This window comes from Natator depressus, chromosome 9 (genome assembly GCF_965152275.1).
Source record: "Natator depressus isolate rNatDep1 chromosome 9, rNatDep2.hap1, whole genome shotgun sequence".
Lineage (NCBI taxonomy): Eukaryota > Metazoa > Chordata > Testudines > Cheloniidae > Natator > Natator depressus.
This window is the reverse complement of record NC_134242.1, coordinates 47,679,518-47,697,378: the sequence shown is the minus strand read 5'-3', so window position 1 is coordinate 47,697,378 and position 17,861 is coordinate 47,679,518. Positions and strand designations below refer to the sequence as shown.

Below are 17,861 nucleotides of genomic sequence, written 5' to 3'. Positions count from 1 at the left end.
TAGGTTAAAAACTTCCCCAAGGCACAAATTCCTTTCCTTGTCCTTGGACAGAATAGCTGCCACCACCAAGTGATTTAAACAAACATTCAGGGAGGGGCCACTTGGAGCCCTATTTCCCCCCCCCCACCCCCCCGGCAAAATATCCCCCCCAAATCCCTTCAACCCCCTTTCCTGGGAAGGCTTGAGAATAATATACCAACCAAATAGGTTAACAAGGTGAGCACAGACCAGACCCTTGGGTTTTTAGGACACTAAAAATCAATCAGGTTCTTAAAAGAAGAATTTTATTATAAAAAAAAAGTAAAAGAAGCACCTCTGTAAAATCAGGATGGAAGGTAATTTTACGGGTTAATAAAAAGATTTAAAACACAGAGGATTCCCCTCTTGGCTCAACTTTAAAGTTACAAAACAGGAATAAACCTCCCTCTTGGCACAGGGAAAATTCACAAACTAAAACAAAAGATAATCTAACGTATTTCCTTGCTATTACTTACAATTTCTGTAATTTTAGTTGTATCATTTCAGTAGGAGTTGGATTACCTGCTTGGTCTCTTTCTCTGTCTCCAGAGAGAACAAAATAAAGAGCACGAACAAAACCTCCTTTCCGCCGCCCCCCCCCGCCCCCGGCAGATTTGAAAGTATCTTCTTTCCCTATTGGTCCTTCTGGTCAGGTGCCAACTAGGTTAATTGAACTGATTAACCCCTTACAGGTAAGTGATTCTGTACCTCTGGCCCAGAGGGATTTTATCTTACTGCATACATAAAGGTTGTTACCCTTCCCTTTATATCTATGACAACCCCTAATTATTTTTTGTTGCATTTCTCTCTATACACTTTTTCAAATTCTAACATATCTTGTTTGAGATGCGGAGACCAGAACTGCACACACTATTCCAGATGAGGATTACCATGGATTTATATAGTGGCATTATGATCTTTTCGGTCTTATTTTCTATCCCTTCCCAAACGTTCTAACTTTCTGTTACCTTTCTTGACTGAGCAGATGTTTCCAGAGAACTATCCACAATGATTCCAAGATCTTTTTCTTGAGCGATAACAGTTAATTTAGACCCCATTATTTTGAATGTATAGTTGGGATGTTTTCCAATGTGCATTACTTTGCATTTATCAATACTGAATTTCATCTGCCATTTTGTTCCCCAGTCACCCAGTTTTGTGAGATCCCTTTGTAACTCTTCGCAATCTGCTTTGGACTTAACTATCTTGAGTAATTTTGTATCATCTGCAGCCTTTGCCCCTTCTCCCCCCCATCCCCCCAATTGTTTACCCCTTTTTCCAAATAATTTATGAATACATTGAACAGTACTGGTACCAGTTCAGATCCTTGGGGGACATTACTATTTACCTCTTTCCACTGTGAAAACTGAGCATTTAGTCCTGCCTTTTGCTCAGACAGTTACTTATCTATGAGAGAGTCCTTCTTGTCCCATGACAGTTTACTCTGCTTAAGAGCCCTTGATGAGGGACATTGTCAAAGGCTTTCTGCAAGTCCAAATACACTATATCCACTGGATCACCCTTCTCCACGTTTGTTGACCTTCTCAAAGAACTCTAATAGGTTGATGAGACATGATTTCCCTTTACAAAAGCCAAGTTGACTCTTCCCCAATATAACATGTTCATCTCTGTCTGATAATTCTGTTCTTTACTATAGTTTCAACCAATTTGGCTTGTACTGAAGTTAGATTTACTGGCCTGTAATCGCCAGGATTGCCTCTAGAGCCTTTTTTAAAAATTGGTGTCACATTAGCTACCCTCCAGTCATCTGGTACAGAGACTGATTTAAGTAATAAGTTACACATCACAGTTAAAAGAAAAAAGAAAAGAAGTACTTGTGGCACCTTAGAGACTAACCAGTTTATTTGAGCATGAGCTTTCGTGAGCTACAGCTCACTTCATCGGATGCATAGCATATCGTGGAAACTGCAGAAGACATTATATACACACAGAGACCATGAAACAAAACTTCCTCCCACCCCACTCTCCTGCTGGTAACAGCTTATCTAAAGTGATCATCAAGGAGGGCCATTTCCAGCACAAATCCAGGTTCTCTCACCCTTCTCCCCCCCACAGACACACATACAAACTCACTCTCCTGCTGGTAATAGCCCATCCCTCTTTGAAACCTCTCTTTATAATGCGCATGATAATCAAGGTGGGTCATTTCCAGCACTAATCCAGGTTTTCTCACCCCCCCCCACACACACACACCCCTCCAAAAACCACACACACAAACTCACAGTTTCATATTTGAGTACCTTAAGAACTCTTGGGTAAATGCTATATGCTCCTGATGACTTACTAGTTTAATTTATAAATTTGTTCCAACACCTCCTCTACTGACACCTCAATCTGCGACGGTTCCTCAGTTTTGTCACCTAAAAGAACCGCTCAGGTGCGTGAATCTCCCTCACATCCTCTGCAGTGAAGACAGATGCAAAGAACTCATTTAGCTTCTTTGCACTTGCCTGGTCTTCCTTGAGTGCTCCTTTAGTACCTTGATTGTTTGGCAGGTTTCCTGCAGCTGATGTACTTAAGTTTTTTGCAGTTAGTTCTTGTGTCTTTTGCTAGTTGCTCTTCAAATTATTTTTTGGCCTTTTATACTTGACTTGCTAGAATTTATGCTCATTTCTATTTTCCTTCATTGGATTTGACCTCCAATTTTTAAACTTTTTTTTTTCCCCTCTCTAACTACCTCTTTCTCTCTGTGTAGCCATGGTGGCATTTTTTTGTTCTCTTACTTTTTTTTTTTTTAAATAGGGGAGTATACAATTAGTTTGAGCCTCTATTATGGCACTATTCACAGACATACACCAAAGAATTATCAGTGGAAAAAAATCTTCTATTCCTTCTCATGCAGGGGGATACTGAATGCCTATCAGAAAAAATAACTTACAGATAAGATTAAAACATTCTGTCTGATGAGTGCGTAGCCAGCAAGCCTAACCAAAGGGGTGGTGCTAGCAGTAAACAAACATACCGAGCATGAAGGCACCACTAAACAGATGGAGGGAAAAGGCCTTCACTTGACATTCTAATAATTATCCTTTCTGCAGCTTTAATTTTTGTTTACTATAGCACATGGTTTTCTGCTACATGGTCCATACCTTGTGCAAAAATCAGCAATAAATCTTAATCTGCCCGGGCGGCTGGGAGGCAGAAGCAAGTTCCCTGATACTTAAGTGCTCTGATGTCTATTTTACTCCCTGTAGACCTGGAAAATGGTTACTTACATGTTAATTAGCATAACTCTTGGTCTTCAAGATATGTACACATCTATTCCACTTTAAGTGCATGCATGCCCAGTGTATTCAAGTCGGAGAGTTTTCACTACCAGTCCCAAAGAGGTGGCTCTTGAGCCCCACATCTGCTCATAGAATCAAGAATCATAAAAATGATAGAGCTGGACGGACCTTGAGAGGTCATCTAGTGCTAACCCTTGTGCTGAGGCAGAACCAAGTATACCTGGGCCATCCCTGATAGATGTTTGTCTAACCTGTTCTCAAAAACCTCCTGTGACAGACTCCATACCTTCCTTGAAAACCTATTCCAGTGCTTTGGTATCCTTATAATTAGAAAGTTTTTCCTAATATCTAACCTAAATCTCAACTGCTGAAGAGTAAGCCCATTACTTCTTCGCTTACCTTCAGTGGACATGGAGACCAGACTATTATCCATCACTGTCCTCTTTAGAACAGCCCTTAACATACTTGAAGACTTATCAGGTTCCTCCCTCAGTCTTCTCTTCTAAAGACTAAACATGTCCAATTTTTTTTTAAACTTTTCTTCAGAGGTCAGGTTATCTAAATTTTGTTTATCATTTGTGTTGCTTTCCTCTGGACTTACTCCAATTTATCTACATCTTTCCTAAAGCGTGGCGTGCAGAATTGGACACAGTACTCCAGTGGAGAACTCACCAGTGCCGAGTAGGGGAACAATTACCTTTCATGTCTTACATATGACACTCCTGTTAATACACCCCAAAATATTAGCCTTTTTTGCAATGGCATCACATTGTTGACTCGTATTCAATTTGTGATCCACTAGAATATCCAGATCCTTTTCAGCAGTACTACCCTCTAGCCAGTTATTCCCCATTTTGTACCTGTGCAATTGATTTTTCCTTCCTACGTGAAGTACTTTCCAGTTCATTGAATTTCATCTTTTTGAATTCAGACCAATTCTCCAATTTGTCAAGGTGATTTTGAATTCTAATCCAGTCCTACAAAGGGCCTGCAGCTTCTCCCAGCTTGGTGTCATCTGCAAATTTCATAAGCATACTCTCCACTCCATGATCCAGGTCATTAATGAGAATACTGAACAGTACTGGATCCAGGACCGACCCCTGTGTGACCTCATTAGATATGCACTCCCAGATTGATAGCAAACTGTTGATAACCACTCCGAATAAAAGATTTCAACCAGTAGTGCACCCTCCTTATAGTAATTTCATCTAGATGGCATTTCCCTAGTTTGCTTATGCACATGTAGGACTGTGTCAAAAGCCTTACTGAAATCAAAATATATCACTGTTTTTTCTCCCCATCCACTAGGCTAGTAACCCTGTTGAAGAAAATTAGGTTGGTTTGGCATAATTTTTTCTTAACAAATCCATGCTGGTTATTCCTAATAACCCTATTATCCTCTCGGGGCTTACAAAATGATTTTTTAATTAATTTGTTCCAGTATCCTTCCATGTACTGAAGTTCGGTTGACTGTTCTATAATTCCACGGGTTCTCTTTTTTCCCCCCTTGCTAAAGGGGGGTATTCTACTTGCTCTTCCCCAGTTGTCTAGAACTGCACCCGTGCTCCATGAGTTCTCAGAGATAATCGTTAACTGTTCCACGACTGCATCAGCTAGTTCCTTAAGTACCCTATCATGAATTTCATCAGGTCCTACTGACTTGGATACATCTAACTTATCTAAATATTCTTTTAAAACAGTTCTTTCCCTATTTTGGCTTGTGTTCCTTCCCCCTTGTTGTTAATACTGTGTTAAGTATCTGGTCACACAACTTTTTTAGTGAAGACTGAAGCAAAGCAGGTTTCAGAGTAGCAGCCGTGTTAGTCTGTATTCGCAAAAAGAAAAGGAGTACTTGTGGCACCTCAGAGACTAACAAATTTATTTAAGCCTAAGCTTTCGTGAGCTACAGCTCACTTCATCAGATGCATTCAGTGGAAAACACAGTGGAGAGATTTATATACATAGAGAACATTGTTTCATGTTCAAATAAATTTGTTAGTCTCTAAGGTGCCAAAAGTACTCCTTTTCTTGAAGCAAACATCTCAACCTTCTTAAGGTCATCCATTATTAGCTCTCCTTCCCTCCTAAATAGCGAAACTACACTTTCCTTCGTCTCTTGTTTCTAATGTGTTTATACAACCTCTTATTGCCTCATCCCACCAGCTGAAGGTAAAAAGGGGCAGAGCCACACAATCATTCTTCAGTTCCTTTATCTGAGAAGCATGATGGTAATAAGACTAACACAGAAGGAAGGAGGGGAGGCATGTTGTGGAATAAATATGTGCACAACACATCTCAAATTACTAGAGTTACAGTACAGGTAAGTAACCATTTTTTCTTCAAGTACCTGTATACACCTAAAATGGAACAGATATGACTTTCAAATAGTATTCCTTCTGATGGTGGGAACTGAAGGTTGCATAACAATTTTCCAATATCTGGATCAGCCCTCGAACCAGTTGTGATGGTATAATGCTTTACAAAAGGTATGTACTGTGACTAAGTTGTCTCTTTGCAAATGTCCATGTGGCATATATGTCTTAGAAATGCTACTGAGCTCTGGCGGAATAAGCCGATAATTTTTGAGAAGGCAATACTTTAATTACATCATAATAGGTTTAAGAACAGGAAGAACCAAGAACCACCAGGTTAAAGTCTCAAGATAGAACTGAATCTCTAACTGGTGGTTTCACAGTAGCAGCCGTGTTAGTCTGTATTCGCAGAAAGAAAAGGAGTACTTGTGGCACCTTAGAGCTGTAGCTCACGAAAGCTTATGCTCAAATAAATTTGTTAGTCTCTAAGTTGCCACAAGTACGCCTTTTCTTCTAACTGGTGGGTAAATTCTTATAATCCACTAAAAAACCTACCAGAGTGTGGAAAAAATGGAACATCCTAGCATAAGATGGCAGTTAACAGAACTGATTTGTCCTAGTTTATTAATCAACCTAGCTGAACAAAAGGGAGTGAGTTTACTGCACGTTATTCTCCATTTCTTGACTGAACTGGACGTAGATCAAACAGATAGTGGGTATTTCTGTATTTCCAGATACAGAAATACCTGCGAATTCTCCTGAGGTGAGCCACTTATAACTGACATGCACTTGATGAAGACCCTTGGAGCCAAGGGCAGACCAAAGGGGAGGACAGTATATTGGTAGTGGAGACCTGTCACTATATACCTCAGATACTCTCTATGGCTCGGTTAGATGCTGTCAAGGTTCCTCCCCCACTCTGAACTCTAGGGTACAGATGTGGGGACCTGCATGAAAAACCTCCTAAGCTTATCTTTACCAGCTTAGGTCAAAACTTCCCCAAGGTACAAAATATTCCACCCTTTTGTCCTTGGATTGGCCGCTACCACCACCAAACAAATACTGGTTACTGGGGAAGAGCTGTTTGGACACGTCTTTCCCCCCAAAATACTTCCCAAAACCTTGCACCCCACTTCCTGGACAAGGTTTGGTAAAAAGCCTCACCAATTTGCCTAGGTGACTACAGACCCAGACCCTTGGATCTTAAGAACGATGAACAATCCTCCCAACACTTGCACCCCCCCTTTCCAGGGAAATGTTGGATAAAAAGCCTCACCAATTTGCACAGGTGACCACAGACCCAAACCCTTGGATCTGAGAACAATGAAAAAGCATTCAGTTTTCTCACAAAAAGACTTTTAATAGAAATAAAAAAAAAATCCGCCCTGTAAAGTCAGGATGGTAGATACCTTACAGGGTAATTAGATTCAAAACATAGAGAACCCCTCTAGGCAAAAACCTTAAGTTACAAAAAAGATACACAGACAGAAATAGTTATTCTATTCAGCACAATTCTTTTCTCAGCCATTTAAAAAAATCATAATCTAACACGTACCTAGCTAGATTACTTACTAAAAGTTCTAAGGCTTCATTCCTGGTCTATCCCCGGCAAAGACGGAATATAGACAGACACACATACACATTGTTTCTCTCCCTCCTCCCAGCTTTTGAAAGTATCTTGTCTCCTCATTGGTCATTTTGGTCAGGTGCCAGCGAGGTTACCTTTAGCTTCTTAACCCTTTACAGGTGAGAGGAGATTTCCTCTGGCCAGGAGGGATTTTAAAGGGGTTTACCCTTCCCTTTATATTTATGACAGATGCCCACATGATTTGCAACCCTGCAAATCAAGAGCAGCACATCAGTCATCAGGATCCAAGGAAGGAATAATGGAAACAAGGGATACCATCCGAAATTTCATTTTGCTGATAAACATGTTTAGCTTTTGCAAATCTAGGACAGTCCTCAGACCTGAGGCATAAAGAAGTACTGAGAGTAGAAATCCCTCCCCCTATGTTGAAAGAGCACTCCCTCTCTAGCTCAGATACAGAGGAATCTGCACCTCCCAAAGTGCAGACCCATGAGAGAGGTCGCTGAAAAGTGATGGGGATGGTGGATGGCAGATAAGACAGACAAATTAAATCATGTAACCTATCTTCACAGTTCTCAGAATTCACTGATCCAAAAAAAATGGCACAACTTGTTTACAAGGGAAGTGATTGGGAGGAAAGCAGTCACAGACTGCTTTGGAACAGATGAGTGTTGGTGTGATGTGTCTAGAGTAGTAGGATCTGGTGGCCTTCTGAGTTTTAAGATGCCCCTGAGACTTATCAGCCTGTCTGGAAGCGTACTAAAGCTGTCTATACAGAGACGTGTATTGCCTCCTCTGTAAGGCTGCTGTACAGAACCCAAGACAACAAGCCAAGTAGTGATGCTTGAGAATCCCTGAGAAAATGCAACGCTTCATCAGTCTTGTCAAAGAGACTGCATCCCCCAAAAGGTAGTTCCTCAAGAGTCTGTTGTATTTCTATAGGGATCCCAGACAACTAAAGCCATGAGGCTCTATGCTTTGTGACAGATGTCACCACTGCCCCAGAAGCTGTGTCACCAGCAAGAAGTGCTGCCTGAAAAGAAGTCCTTGCAACAAAATGGCCCTCCATAACCAAGGAATTAAACTCTTCTCAAACATCCTCTGGGAGACTGTCAAATACTGTAATGAAATCCCAGTTTAAAAGGTCATATTTTGAAAGTAATGCCTGGTAGTTAAACACATACACTTGAAGGCAGTTTATCTCTTGCCCAAACAATAGCGGTATCTTCGGCAACAACCATCGCTGTTCTCATCCCAAAGTCTATGACAATGCAGAACAGAAGCGGGGATAGTATGGCAACCTTGACTTAAACCAGAAAATCTTAAAACTACTCTTTGTGTCTGCTCTCTAGCCTCATGCAGCATGCAGACTTGTCATACAAGACATATCAAAACAACAATCTTTGCTAGAATTCCGTAGTGTGTCAAGATCTTCCAGAGTGCTTCTCTGTGGACACTAACAAATGCTTTTGTAACATCAGTGAAGTTAAAAATAATCTTCTGCAGGTATTCCAAGCTTTTCTCAATAAATCTTCTCAGGGAATATAGGTAAGTTTGCTATTTCTTCGCATCACTGAATGTGTGTTAATGGTTCTGGCTGGTTGAGCACAGCCTTGACATGTTTCATCCAACAGGCTTCTACTATGTTAAAAGTGTACCATCTAAAGCCTTCACAATGCCTCAACAATTTGAGAACTGTGATGTCAGGTGTTTGGATACTAGAAAAAGCTTTTTATAATCCCCTCTCTTGTACACCTTCTCAGCCTCTCTTGCTTTGCTTTCCATCTATTCTCTCATCTCTTCTGGCTGATCTTTTAACTTCCTTGTCTTTATTGGCATATTTTTGTTCTAGAATAGCTGGGACAGTACCTTGACATGATGGGAAGGCTTGAGAGCTCTGAAGACCCTGAAAGCTATGCTGGACGGAGTGTAATTCTTTGTACGGTCACCAAAGACAGATAGGTCAAAGGGTAGAAGCCAGATTAAACATACCTTCCTGGTAGGCTGTTGAGAGTCAGGCTAACAAATGTAAAAAATGCTGTTACAGAAACAAAAATCATAGGCAAGTGTCAGACTTGCAAATACAAACACCAACTGTGGAGAACTACAATCCACTGGACAGAAGACAAGATAGTTCTGGCCAACCAGTAAATCTAGCCAACACTGTGATGATGGAGAATCAAAGCCACAAGGAAGCTCTCCATCTGAAACAGGGTATCTTCACAAGTAAGGTTAAGAAAAGAATTGGGTGTCAGAATGTTAGATCGCTTTGGAGCACATGCAGATTGCCATGAGTTATCAGAGAAATAAAAATCTTTGGCCTAATTATACTTAAACTGAGTGAGATGAGATGGACTGGAAAAGGCAAATTATCATCAGTGTGACTGTTTCCTATTCGGATGATAAACATCAGGAATAAGAAGGCTTATTATTGAGTAAGGAAGCTACTGAAAAAATGGGAACCTGTTAATTTAAGAATACAGACTGCTCACTGACGATCCATGCAAAAGACACAGTTGTTCAGTACTAACAAATAATGACAAACTGATCAAAGACTGTTTTTATGAGAGACAGCAGAGTATCCTTGGCAATACCAAGGAATATGACATCCTTATCCTGATAGGAGATCTAAATGCACATGTTATTGTTAATAATACTGGATATGAACACATTATGAGCAGATATGGCATCCTAAGGCAGAATGAAAATGATGAATGTTTTGTTGAACTCTGCGGACAAGATCATCTTTGCATTTGGGGAAACACTATTCTCACACAAGAACAGACAAACTGACATGAAGATCAAATGATGTCTTCATCCAGAAGTAGCTTGGACACGTTGTCATTAGTAGGTGTTGGTGAAGATAACTGTTGCACACCAGGGTGTATATAAGCTCTGATGTTGGAAGTGACCATCTTGTCACTGGGACAATCAAAATAAAACTAAAGACGATATATTCACTCAAGGCAGTAAGCATAATAGTAGAAATTTAGCAGATGTGTCAGCAAAGGTGCGCTTCAAGGTGCAACTCCCCAGTAGATTTGTAGAGTTAAAAACACTGACAGATGACATAGAAAAACTAGAGTCTGAAGAAGACCTCTGTGTAAGCTCGAACGCTTGTTTCTCTCACTAACAGAAGTTGATCCAACAAAAATATTACCTCGTCCACGTCGTCTCTCTAATATCCTGGGACCAACATGGCTACAACAACGCTGCATAGAAGAACAATGGAAGCTTTTCAAAGAAGCAAGTGTGGATGCAGCCAGGATTACAGTAATGGTGAGAACATGTAAGAAAGAAGAATGCCTCCAACCAAATGCATGTAGGTTTGTTGGCGAGAGGAACAAATTAAATAAGAGAATTCAACACCCCCACGTTTCCATTGCCAATGTCCCACACATCCTCTTCCCACTCCCTCTAGTCCCCTTCCCTGCCCCATCACCTGACCAACCAACCCCTCCCTCCATCTACTCTTCCACTCCTAATCATCCTCCCCTCCCAGAGAGCATTTGCCTGTATAGTTTATTTTTTCTTTTTTAAAAGTTTTCGCACCTTCTGAATGTTATGCTTTTCTTGGATTGCACTTCCTCAAAATAAAAACTGTCTTTACTAGAGGATCACTGGCGCAATATGCCTGCTTCTTTTTAATTCAGATTTCTGCCCTGGGTTGGACTTCAGCTCTCAATGCCAGGGATGAACTTGGAATCAATGATCAGGACATTCCCTAACAACCAACCCTGGACCTGTGATAAAGAGGCAGTTTTCCAGTCAGCCCAAATTTGGATCACTATCAGAACCCCGCATCCCTATGAGGCACACCAGATATTAATACAATCCAAGTAACTGTAGATTTTAGAGCACTTAGAAAAGTGAAGTTGAAACAGAAAACCAGTCTCAACGTTCTTTTGCTCTCCTATAACAATGGTCACTTTTGGATTCAAAAATCTATGAAAACCAGACCACAAAAAGGTTTGAGTAACTTTGGACATGCCCAGTCAACAAAAATGTGCAAAAAATATAGTCCTTTTTGAGATTTGTTAATTCTTCCATACTTCTCACAGATCGGTAAACCCCTTAAAAGACTGACTAAAAAAGATGTAGGATGGTGTTGGGAAATCCATAAGCTAAATAGTTTCAAACAGGTCCAAAAGTGAGCAATTAACCATCTGATCCTGAAATATTATGGTATAATTTAATATAATGCTACTGAATGTGGAATGGGTGCAGCAATATTACAAAATGATCAGTCAAAGCAAGTCATCACTTGCTTCCAGGACACACTTTCCAACAAAGCAAACCCATGCTCAAATACAGAGAGAATTCCTACTCACTACTTTTCCATATACCAAGTTTGACCAGTATCTCCTGGGCCATGATAATATCCATGCAGAAACAGACGACAAACCTTTGGAATCAATATTCAAAAAGCTATTGTTAACAGCTCCAAAGTATCTTGAAATATCATCAAAAATATCACTTGGATGTACAATGCAAAAGACAGTCTTCGATGTTCATCCTGATGTTCTGACTGTGCATACCTTTTGTCCACAGCACGAATGCCAAAAGACAGCTTGACAGCCCTTGCACGTAGAAGATTATGAAATCTTCTACATGCACCAGGAGGCGGAGTTTCATCAGGAACATCAACCACGCAGATTTCTATTGTGTGACAGATAAGCAAGTGACCCAGATACCAACATACCCAAATGCACAGTCAATTTTAAGCATTTGGAACAGTCTTTATGTCAGGATGACCAGACAGGAAGACATCTGCTCAGCCACTTAGATTTTCTTTGTCTAGCCAATATTCACTTCAAATATACTGACACTACAAAATGGTATTCTATATAAAGGCAGTAGGGTAAAGATCTAAAGGTCTGAAATCCTGAAATGCTAGCTTTCATTCACTGAAGCCTGCTGGTGTTGAAGCATGTTTACATTAGGTTAAGATGTCCTGTGTTGGCCAAACATAAGCAGTGAAGTCAAAGATTTCATACACCAGTGAAGTATCTGCAATGAACTCCTAGCAAATCTCTCATGATACACTAAATATTTGGTCTACCGCAGAGCAAGTCAGGCATGGATCTATGTTTATTAGGAAATCAAGTATCCCTCCGAATGCTTGATTATAATTTCTGATTTTATTAGGAAAAAATCCCATGCACACAAGAGCAGTTTCTACCACTTAATGCTATGAAGAATCAGCATAGAATCCCATAAACTGTAGCTACAGATAATGGATCTCAGTAGACCTGTAGGTAAATTTTTAGTTTGCAGCATAAGCAGGATTTGAACATATCACATCCTTTCTGCATCACAACCAGTCTAATGGTAAAGCAGAAGCAGCTCTCAAGATTGCCAAGTAGTTGCTAAAAAAGGCGCACAGGCATGACAAAGACCCATTGACAGCATCACCTGACTGGGAAAATACACCAACAGAAGGCATGGAGAGCAGGCCAGCATGGCATCTCATGTCACACCACATACAGACTGTTACCTACAGAACAACTTTTGAACAAAGCTGCAGTGGAAAGGTTGAGAGAACAAATTAAACAGCAATGACAACAAGCCAAATACTACTATGACACAGATACCAAAAGGCTCTTTGAATTCCACATAGAACCGTCAATATGAGTACAGGCAGCACCTAAAAAAAAAGACAACAGACTGGGGCAGGGAATATTTGCAAAGAGTAGCACATCGTAGAAATACAAACAACTCTACGTCTGCAATTACAATTCCCTTAGGAGAACCTTATCCTGAACAGAAGACACAAATGAATCCTACCACAGATCAAGATACAGGGAAGGTCTGCAACGAATGTGAAGTGAGTTCACTTGAGCTTGATGAGTTCACAAAGACAATGCCAGAAAAATCTAGGAGCACAGAGATCTCCTGAGGGTAAACAGTAACAGGAGGACGGCCTGAAAATAAAACTACATGAAGCAGAAGAGCAGTAAAGTTGCTTTGTAATTTCAAAGACTATGTTATTGATTGAAAAGATTCAGTTTCCATTATAGGAAGAGATATTACCCAGCACTCTATTTAAAAAAAACACATCTGTGCACATGTATATGTAGATAGAGTGCCATCTTACCAACACAAGAATATGTATCGTTTTCTGAAAGTTGGTAGGTTCAATAATGTTACTGTTGTGCACTGCAAAGATCTGCACAGAAAGAGCCACTAACAACAACTCTGTCCATTCCAAATGATCGTGTCATGAGCTCTATAAGAGAGACAAGGTGGGTGAAGTAATATCTTTTATTGAACCAATTTCTGTTGGTGAGAGAGAAGCTTTCAAGCTTACATAGAGCTCTTCTTCAGGTCTGTGTCAGCTTGAAAGCTTGTCTCTCCCAGCAACAGAAGTGGTCCAATAAAATGTATTACCTTATCCACCTTGTCTCTCTAATATCCCAGGAACACCATAGCTACAATAACACTGCATACAACAATCTCTACAAGTCAGCATGGAGGCCCTCAGAAGGAATGAAAGGGGAGAAAAGGCATATATATATATCCAAGTCTGACCAGTTTTTAACCTTGGTTTCTGAAACACTGGTGAACGTGGTTTTTCTCTGTCTACACTTGCAACTAAACAAGTGTTATGCATAATTTCAGATCTATGTGTACTAACAGCCATTGTCAGTAATGAGTCATTTTTTACTGTTGACCGGAGTAAAAATTTCACCTAAGTGCCTAAGCTACTATTGAAAATGGGACTTAGGCATTTCTGAAAATTTTACCGCAGGCATGAGAGCGACCTCGCCCACACTATTACTTTCTTCATGTGCCCAGGGCTCCTGCCCTCTAACAAGTCCTCTCTTCCAACAAGCTCAGCACACGTCCTTCACGAGAGAGAGAGAGAACGAACTGCTACTTTCCCTATCTCAGTTTCTTCTGAATTGAATCCCAAAGTGTCACAAAACACAAATTTCTCCTTTGAAATTTGCCAAGAACAGGTTGTACCGTTGGAGTCTGTGTTCCCACCACCTTTATGTTTTGCTATATTTATGGATCCTATTCAGAACAGAAGCAATGCAACTATTCTTAAACAACTGAGTTCCACTCACAAAGGCACTCACAAAAAAAATAAAAAAAATCTCCACCAGCAAAGCAGTCATTTGTACCTTTTCTCTGGCTTCCATTTATATCAATGGCTCTCAGATAAACACCCAACACAGATCATATCATATTTCCTACCTCATAATAAAACTGAAAACAAATTCCAAAATAACCTTGGAATCCTGCCAAAACAAAACTGAAAATGTGTTGAAAATGAACAAAAGTGATCGCTCTGATGCAGTAAAACAAAATGAAGAAAATGCACCAGGAAGATTTCCATAGTTCTGTTATGAGAAAATTTTTTCTGTTTTCACCTACTAGATAAGAAGGGTAAAACCTACATCCCCAAATTCACAAAATGTAAAAGATTTTAGAATTCTGATTTTCTTCAGGTTTACTGCTACATTCTCTACTTTAATCCACAATCCAGTCCCATTATGGATTTATGTCTGGTGCGTAAAATTTTCAAAAGGGCTTAAGTGACTTCAGATGGTCTCATTTTCAAAAGTGACGCAGGCGCTTAGGAGCCTAAGTGCTATTAAAAGTCAATGAGACTTAGAGTCCTAAATTCACTAAGTGATTTTTGAAATTAGGACTTCACCTAAGTCATTTAGAATAAAATTTTCAAAAGCACCTAAGTGGCTTAGCCTAAATCTCCCTAAGAGATGCTCATACGTATATAAGCATCAGACCAAGCATAGAATTTCTCTCATAACCTTACCTTCCTTCCCAGTATCTGAATCCTCTACTACTCAGTTGTCTAAATACTTCATTCCTACACTGCACCAGGAAGGTCACCGCAGTCCTAGGGGTCCACAGTGAAAATCAACGCTCTAGTGCAGGGGTAGTCAACAGATGGATGGCAGACCAAATCCAGACGCTTTTGAATGGACCCAGAAATCTTTTTATTTACTTATATTATTATAATTTAATTATTTTCTCTGGAGTCTGGATCTTGACAAAAAATAATTGACTAGCCCATTCTAGTGGAATGATTCCATTAGCCAAAAGCCTGTAATCCTGGAGGTGAAGGCTGTGAATCCTTTTCCCTAGAATTGAAAATGGGACTTGGGCTCTACTTGGGCTCAGTACTTTTGAAAAGTTTACCTGCTGTGATTAAACATCTCACATCTTTTCTGCCTTGCTATACTTAATACATGATAACCTTCATAAAAAGCTGCTTTAATATATTCCCTAATATTCGTACTCACTTGTTTTTCCATTTTAAAACAACAAAATAGTGAAGAAATTAACTGAAGTAGAAGACTTCTTCTAGGACTATGGTTATTCCACATATAATCTCCAGCTTGGTCACATTCCATATTTCTTTCTTTACTTCAACATACAAGCTGATGGGAAAATCTTAACATAATACCCAGAGATTCCATCAGTCTGATACAGATCATCAAAAATACAACTACTACACTAGTTTACAAAAGTTGTTTGTTACAGTTTAGTGAACATATTGAGTGATCAAGCTGTAACAAAGATGAACAAACACCACATTAGTTATTTTACCTGCATCGCACTTTTCCCCAGTTTCACCACCTCAAACAAAGTGACAGGGTCCCCGCCTTCTCCATTCTGTTGAGGGTGACCATTAGCTCTTCCACGACCTATTCCTCTAGTTCCAGGTTCAGAACGGCTCTTATCTCCTGGAGACTTTCGAGGTTTCTTATTGGCAGACTAGATAAAGGGAACAGCATAATGAAAATTGTGTGCAGTTATAACATTTGAATGAATTAATTCAAAATGTCTTGTAAACCATTTATACATATCAATAAACAACTGTTGTGATAAGTACTTGGTAGGCATTTCATGTGTAATGTCAAGTTACGAAGTATGAATTCCTAGCACCAAAGAGTTAACAGGACATATTCCATAATACTAGTCTTAACCAATACAATAAATACATAAAACAATGCAATGTCATGCTTGCAATTATGCATAAAAGTCAAGAAAATTAAAAATTATGGTCAATGTAACAAAAACATCTCTGTCCTATACTCACTGACACAATAACTAGTGAATCTTATTTACAGATTTACTGCACCCTATTTACCTCAGGACACAATTACCAAGTTCACAGGGACCAACCGCACGTTGTTATTCTGAAAATGTGTTCTTCCCCTTCATCACCATCCAACTACAGCTTGTTATTAGCTCCTTATTTGCCCATAAGAAAGGCTTAGCTCAGTAGTGGCCAACCTGAGCCTAAGAAGGAGCCAGAATTTACCAATGTACATCACCAAAGAGCCACAGTAATACATCAGCAGCCCCCCATCAGCTCCCCCCAACCCCTCGCTCCCAGTGCCTCCCGCCAACCAGCAGTCCCACTGATCAGCGCCTCCTCCTCCCTCCCTGCACTTCTTGATCAGCTGTTTCGTTGTGTGAAGGAAGCTTTGCGGGAGAGGGGGAGGAACGAGGGCAGTGCCTCATGGGAGGGTGCGGGAAGGGGTGGAGTGGGCACAGGGCCTGTGGCAGAGCCTGGGGTTGAGCACCCCCCAGCACATTGGAAAGTTGGCGCCTGCAGCTCCAGTCCCGGAGTCGGTGCCTATACAAGGAGCCATATATTAACTTCTGAAGAGCCGCATGTTGGCCACCCCTGGCTTAGCTGTTCTCTTTCCACACCACTAAAATTAATCAATAATTGGATTTATACGGACAAATACAATTGATATGGTCGCTTCTTGCCACTAAATTTGTGGTGGAAATCCTGGCCCTCCTGAAGTCAACAGGAGTTCTACCTATGAATTTATGTCATTTAATATAAGATTTCTTTAGTTCCTTCATACCTATAGCTCCCCTTTGTGTGGTCTACCTGATCCAAACAGCTTGGAGATCAGCCTTGCCATGTATGTAAATCATTTTGCTCAAGACAGTTAGTCCCTATAAAGAGTTAATCTTCTGATGGCATAATTGTACACAGGCCACTCTCGTTCTGTTATCACTTGCCATGTGAATGGTAAAACTGTTTTGGGGAATTTTGTGAAGAAAGTTCTCTACTGAGCTTACTGCTGCTCAAAGCTCCAGAAAAAATGGTTACTCACCTTTGTAACAGGTGTTCTTCAAGATGTGTTGCTCATATCCATTCCAATTAGGTGTACGCACGCCGCATGCACGGAGTTTTACCCTAGTAACACCCAGTGGGTCGGCTGTGGAGCACCCTGGAGTGGCGCCTTCATGGCGCTCGATATATACCCGAGCCGACCCACCACCTCCTCAGTTCCTTCTTGCCAGCTACTCCGACAGAAGGGAACTGGGGCGGGTTTGGAATGGATATGAGCAACACATCTCAAAGAACGACAGTTACAAAGGTGAATAACCATTTTTTCTTCTTTGAGTGCTTGCTCATATCAATTCCAATTAGGTGACCCCCAAGCCTTACCTAGGCGGTGGGGTCGGAGTGAAGTAACATGGATTGCAGTACTGCTCTACCAAATACCGCATCATCTCTGGCGTGCCGGACAATGGCACAGTGCAAGGCAAAAGTGTGCACTGAGAACAAAGTTGCTACTCTGCAGATCTCCTGGATCGGTACCTGGACCAGAAATGCCACAGACGAGGCCTGAGCCCTTGTGGAGCGAGCGGTGACGGCTGGGGTCGGTACACCAGCCAGATCATAGCAAG

At 40.6% G+C, this 17,861-nt stretch overlaps 1 protein-coding gene across 6 annotated transcripts in view; it reads right to left on the bottom strand.

Annotated features, from left to right (window-relative positions):
• Positions 1–17,861, bottom strand: part of STAG1 (STAG1 cohesin complex component) — a 363,241-nt gene that overhangs the window by 260,999 nt on the left and 84,381 nt on the right. For all 6 annotated transcript variants that reach the window (XM_074964074.1, XM_074964070.1, XM_074964075.1 and 3 more), the window contains one exon: positions 15,750–15,917. In XM_074964074.1, the coding sequence (XP_074820175.1) occupies positions 15,750–15,917 (168 nt within the window). The remainder of the gene's footprint in view (positions 1–15,749; positions 15,918–17,861) is intronic.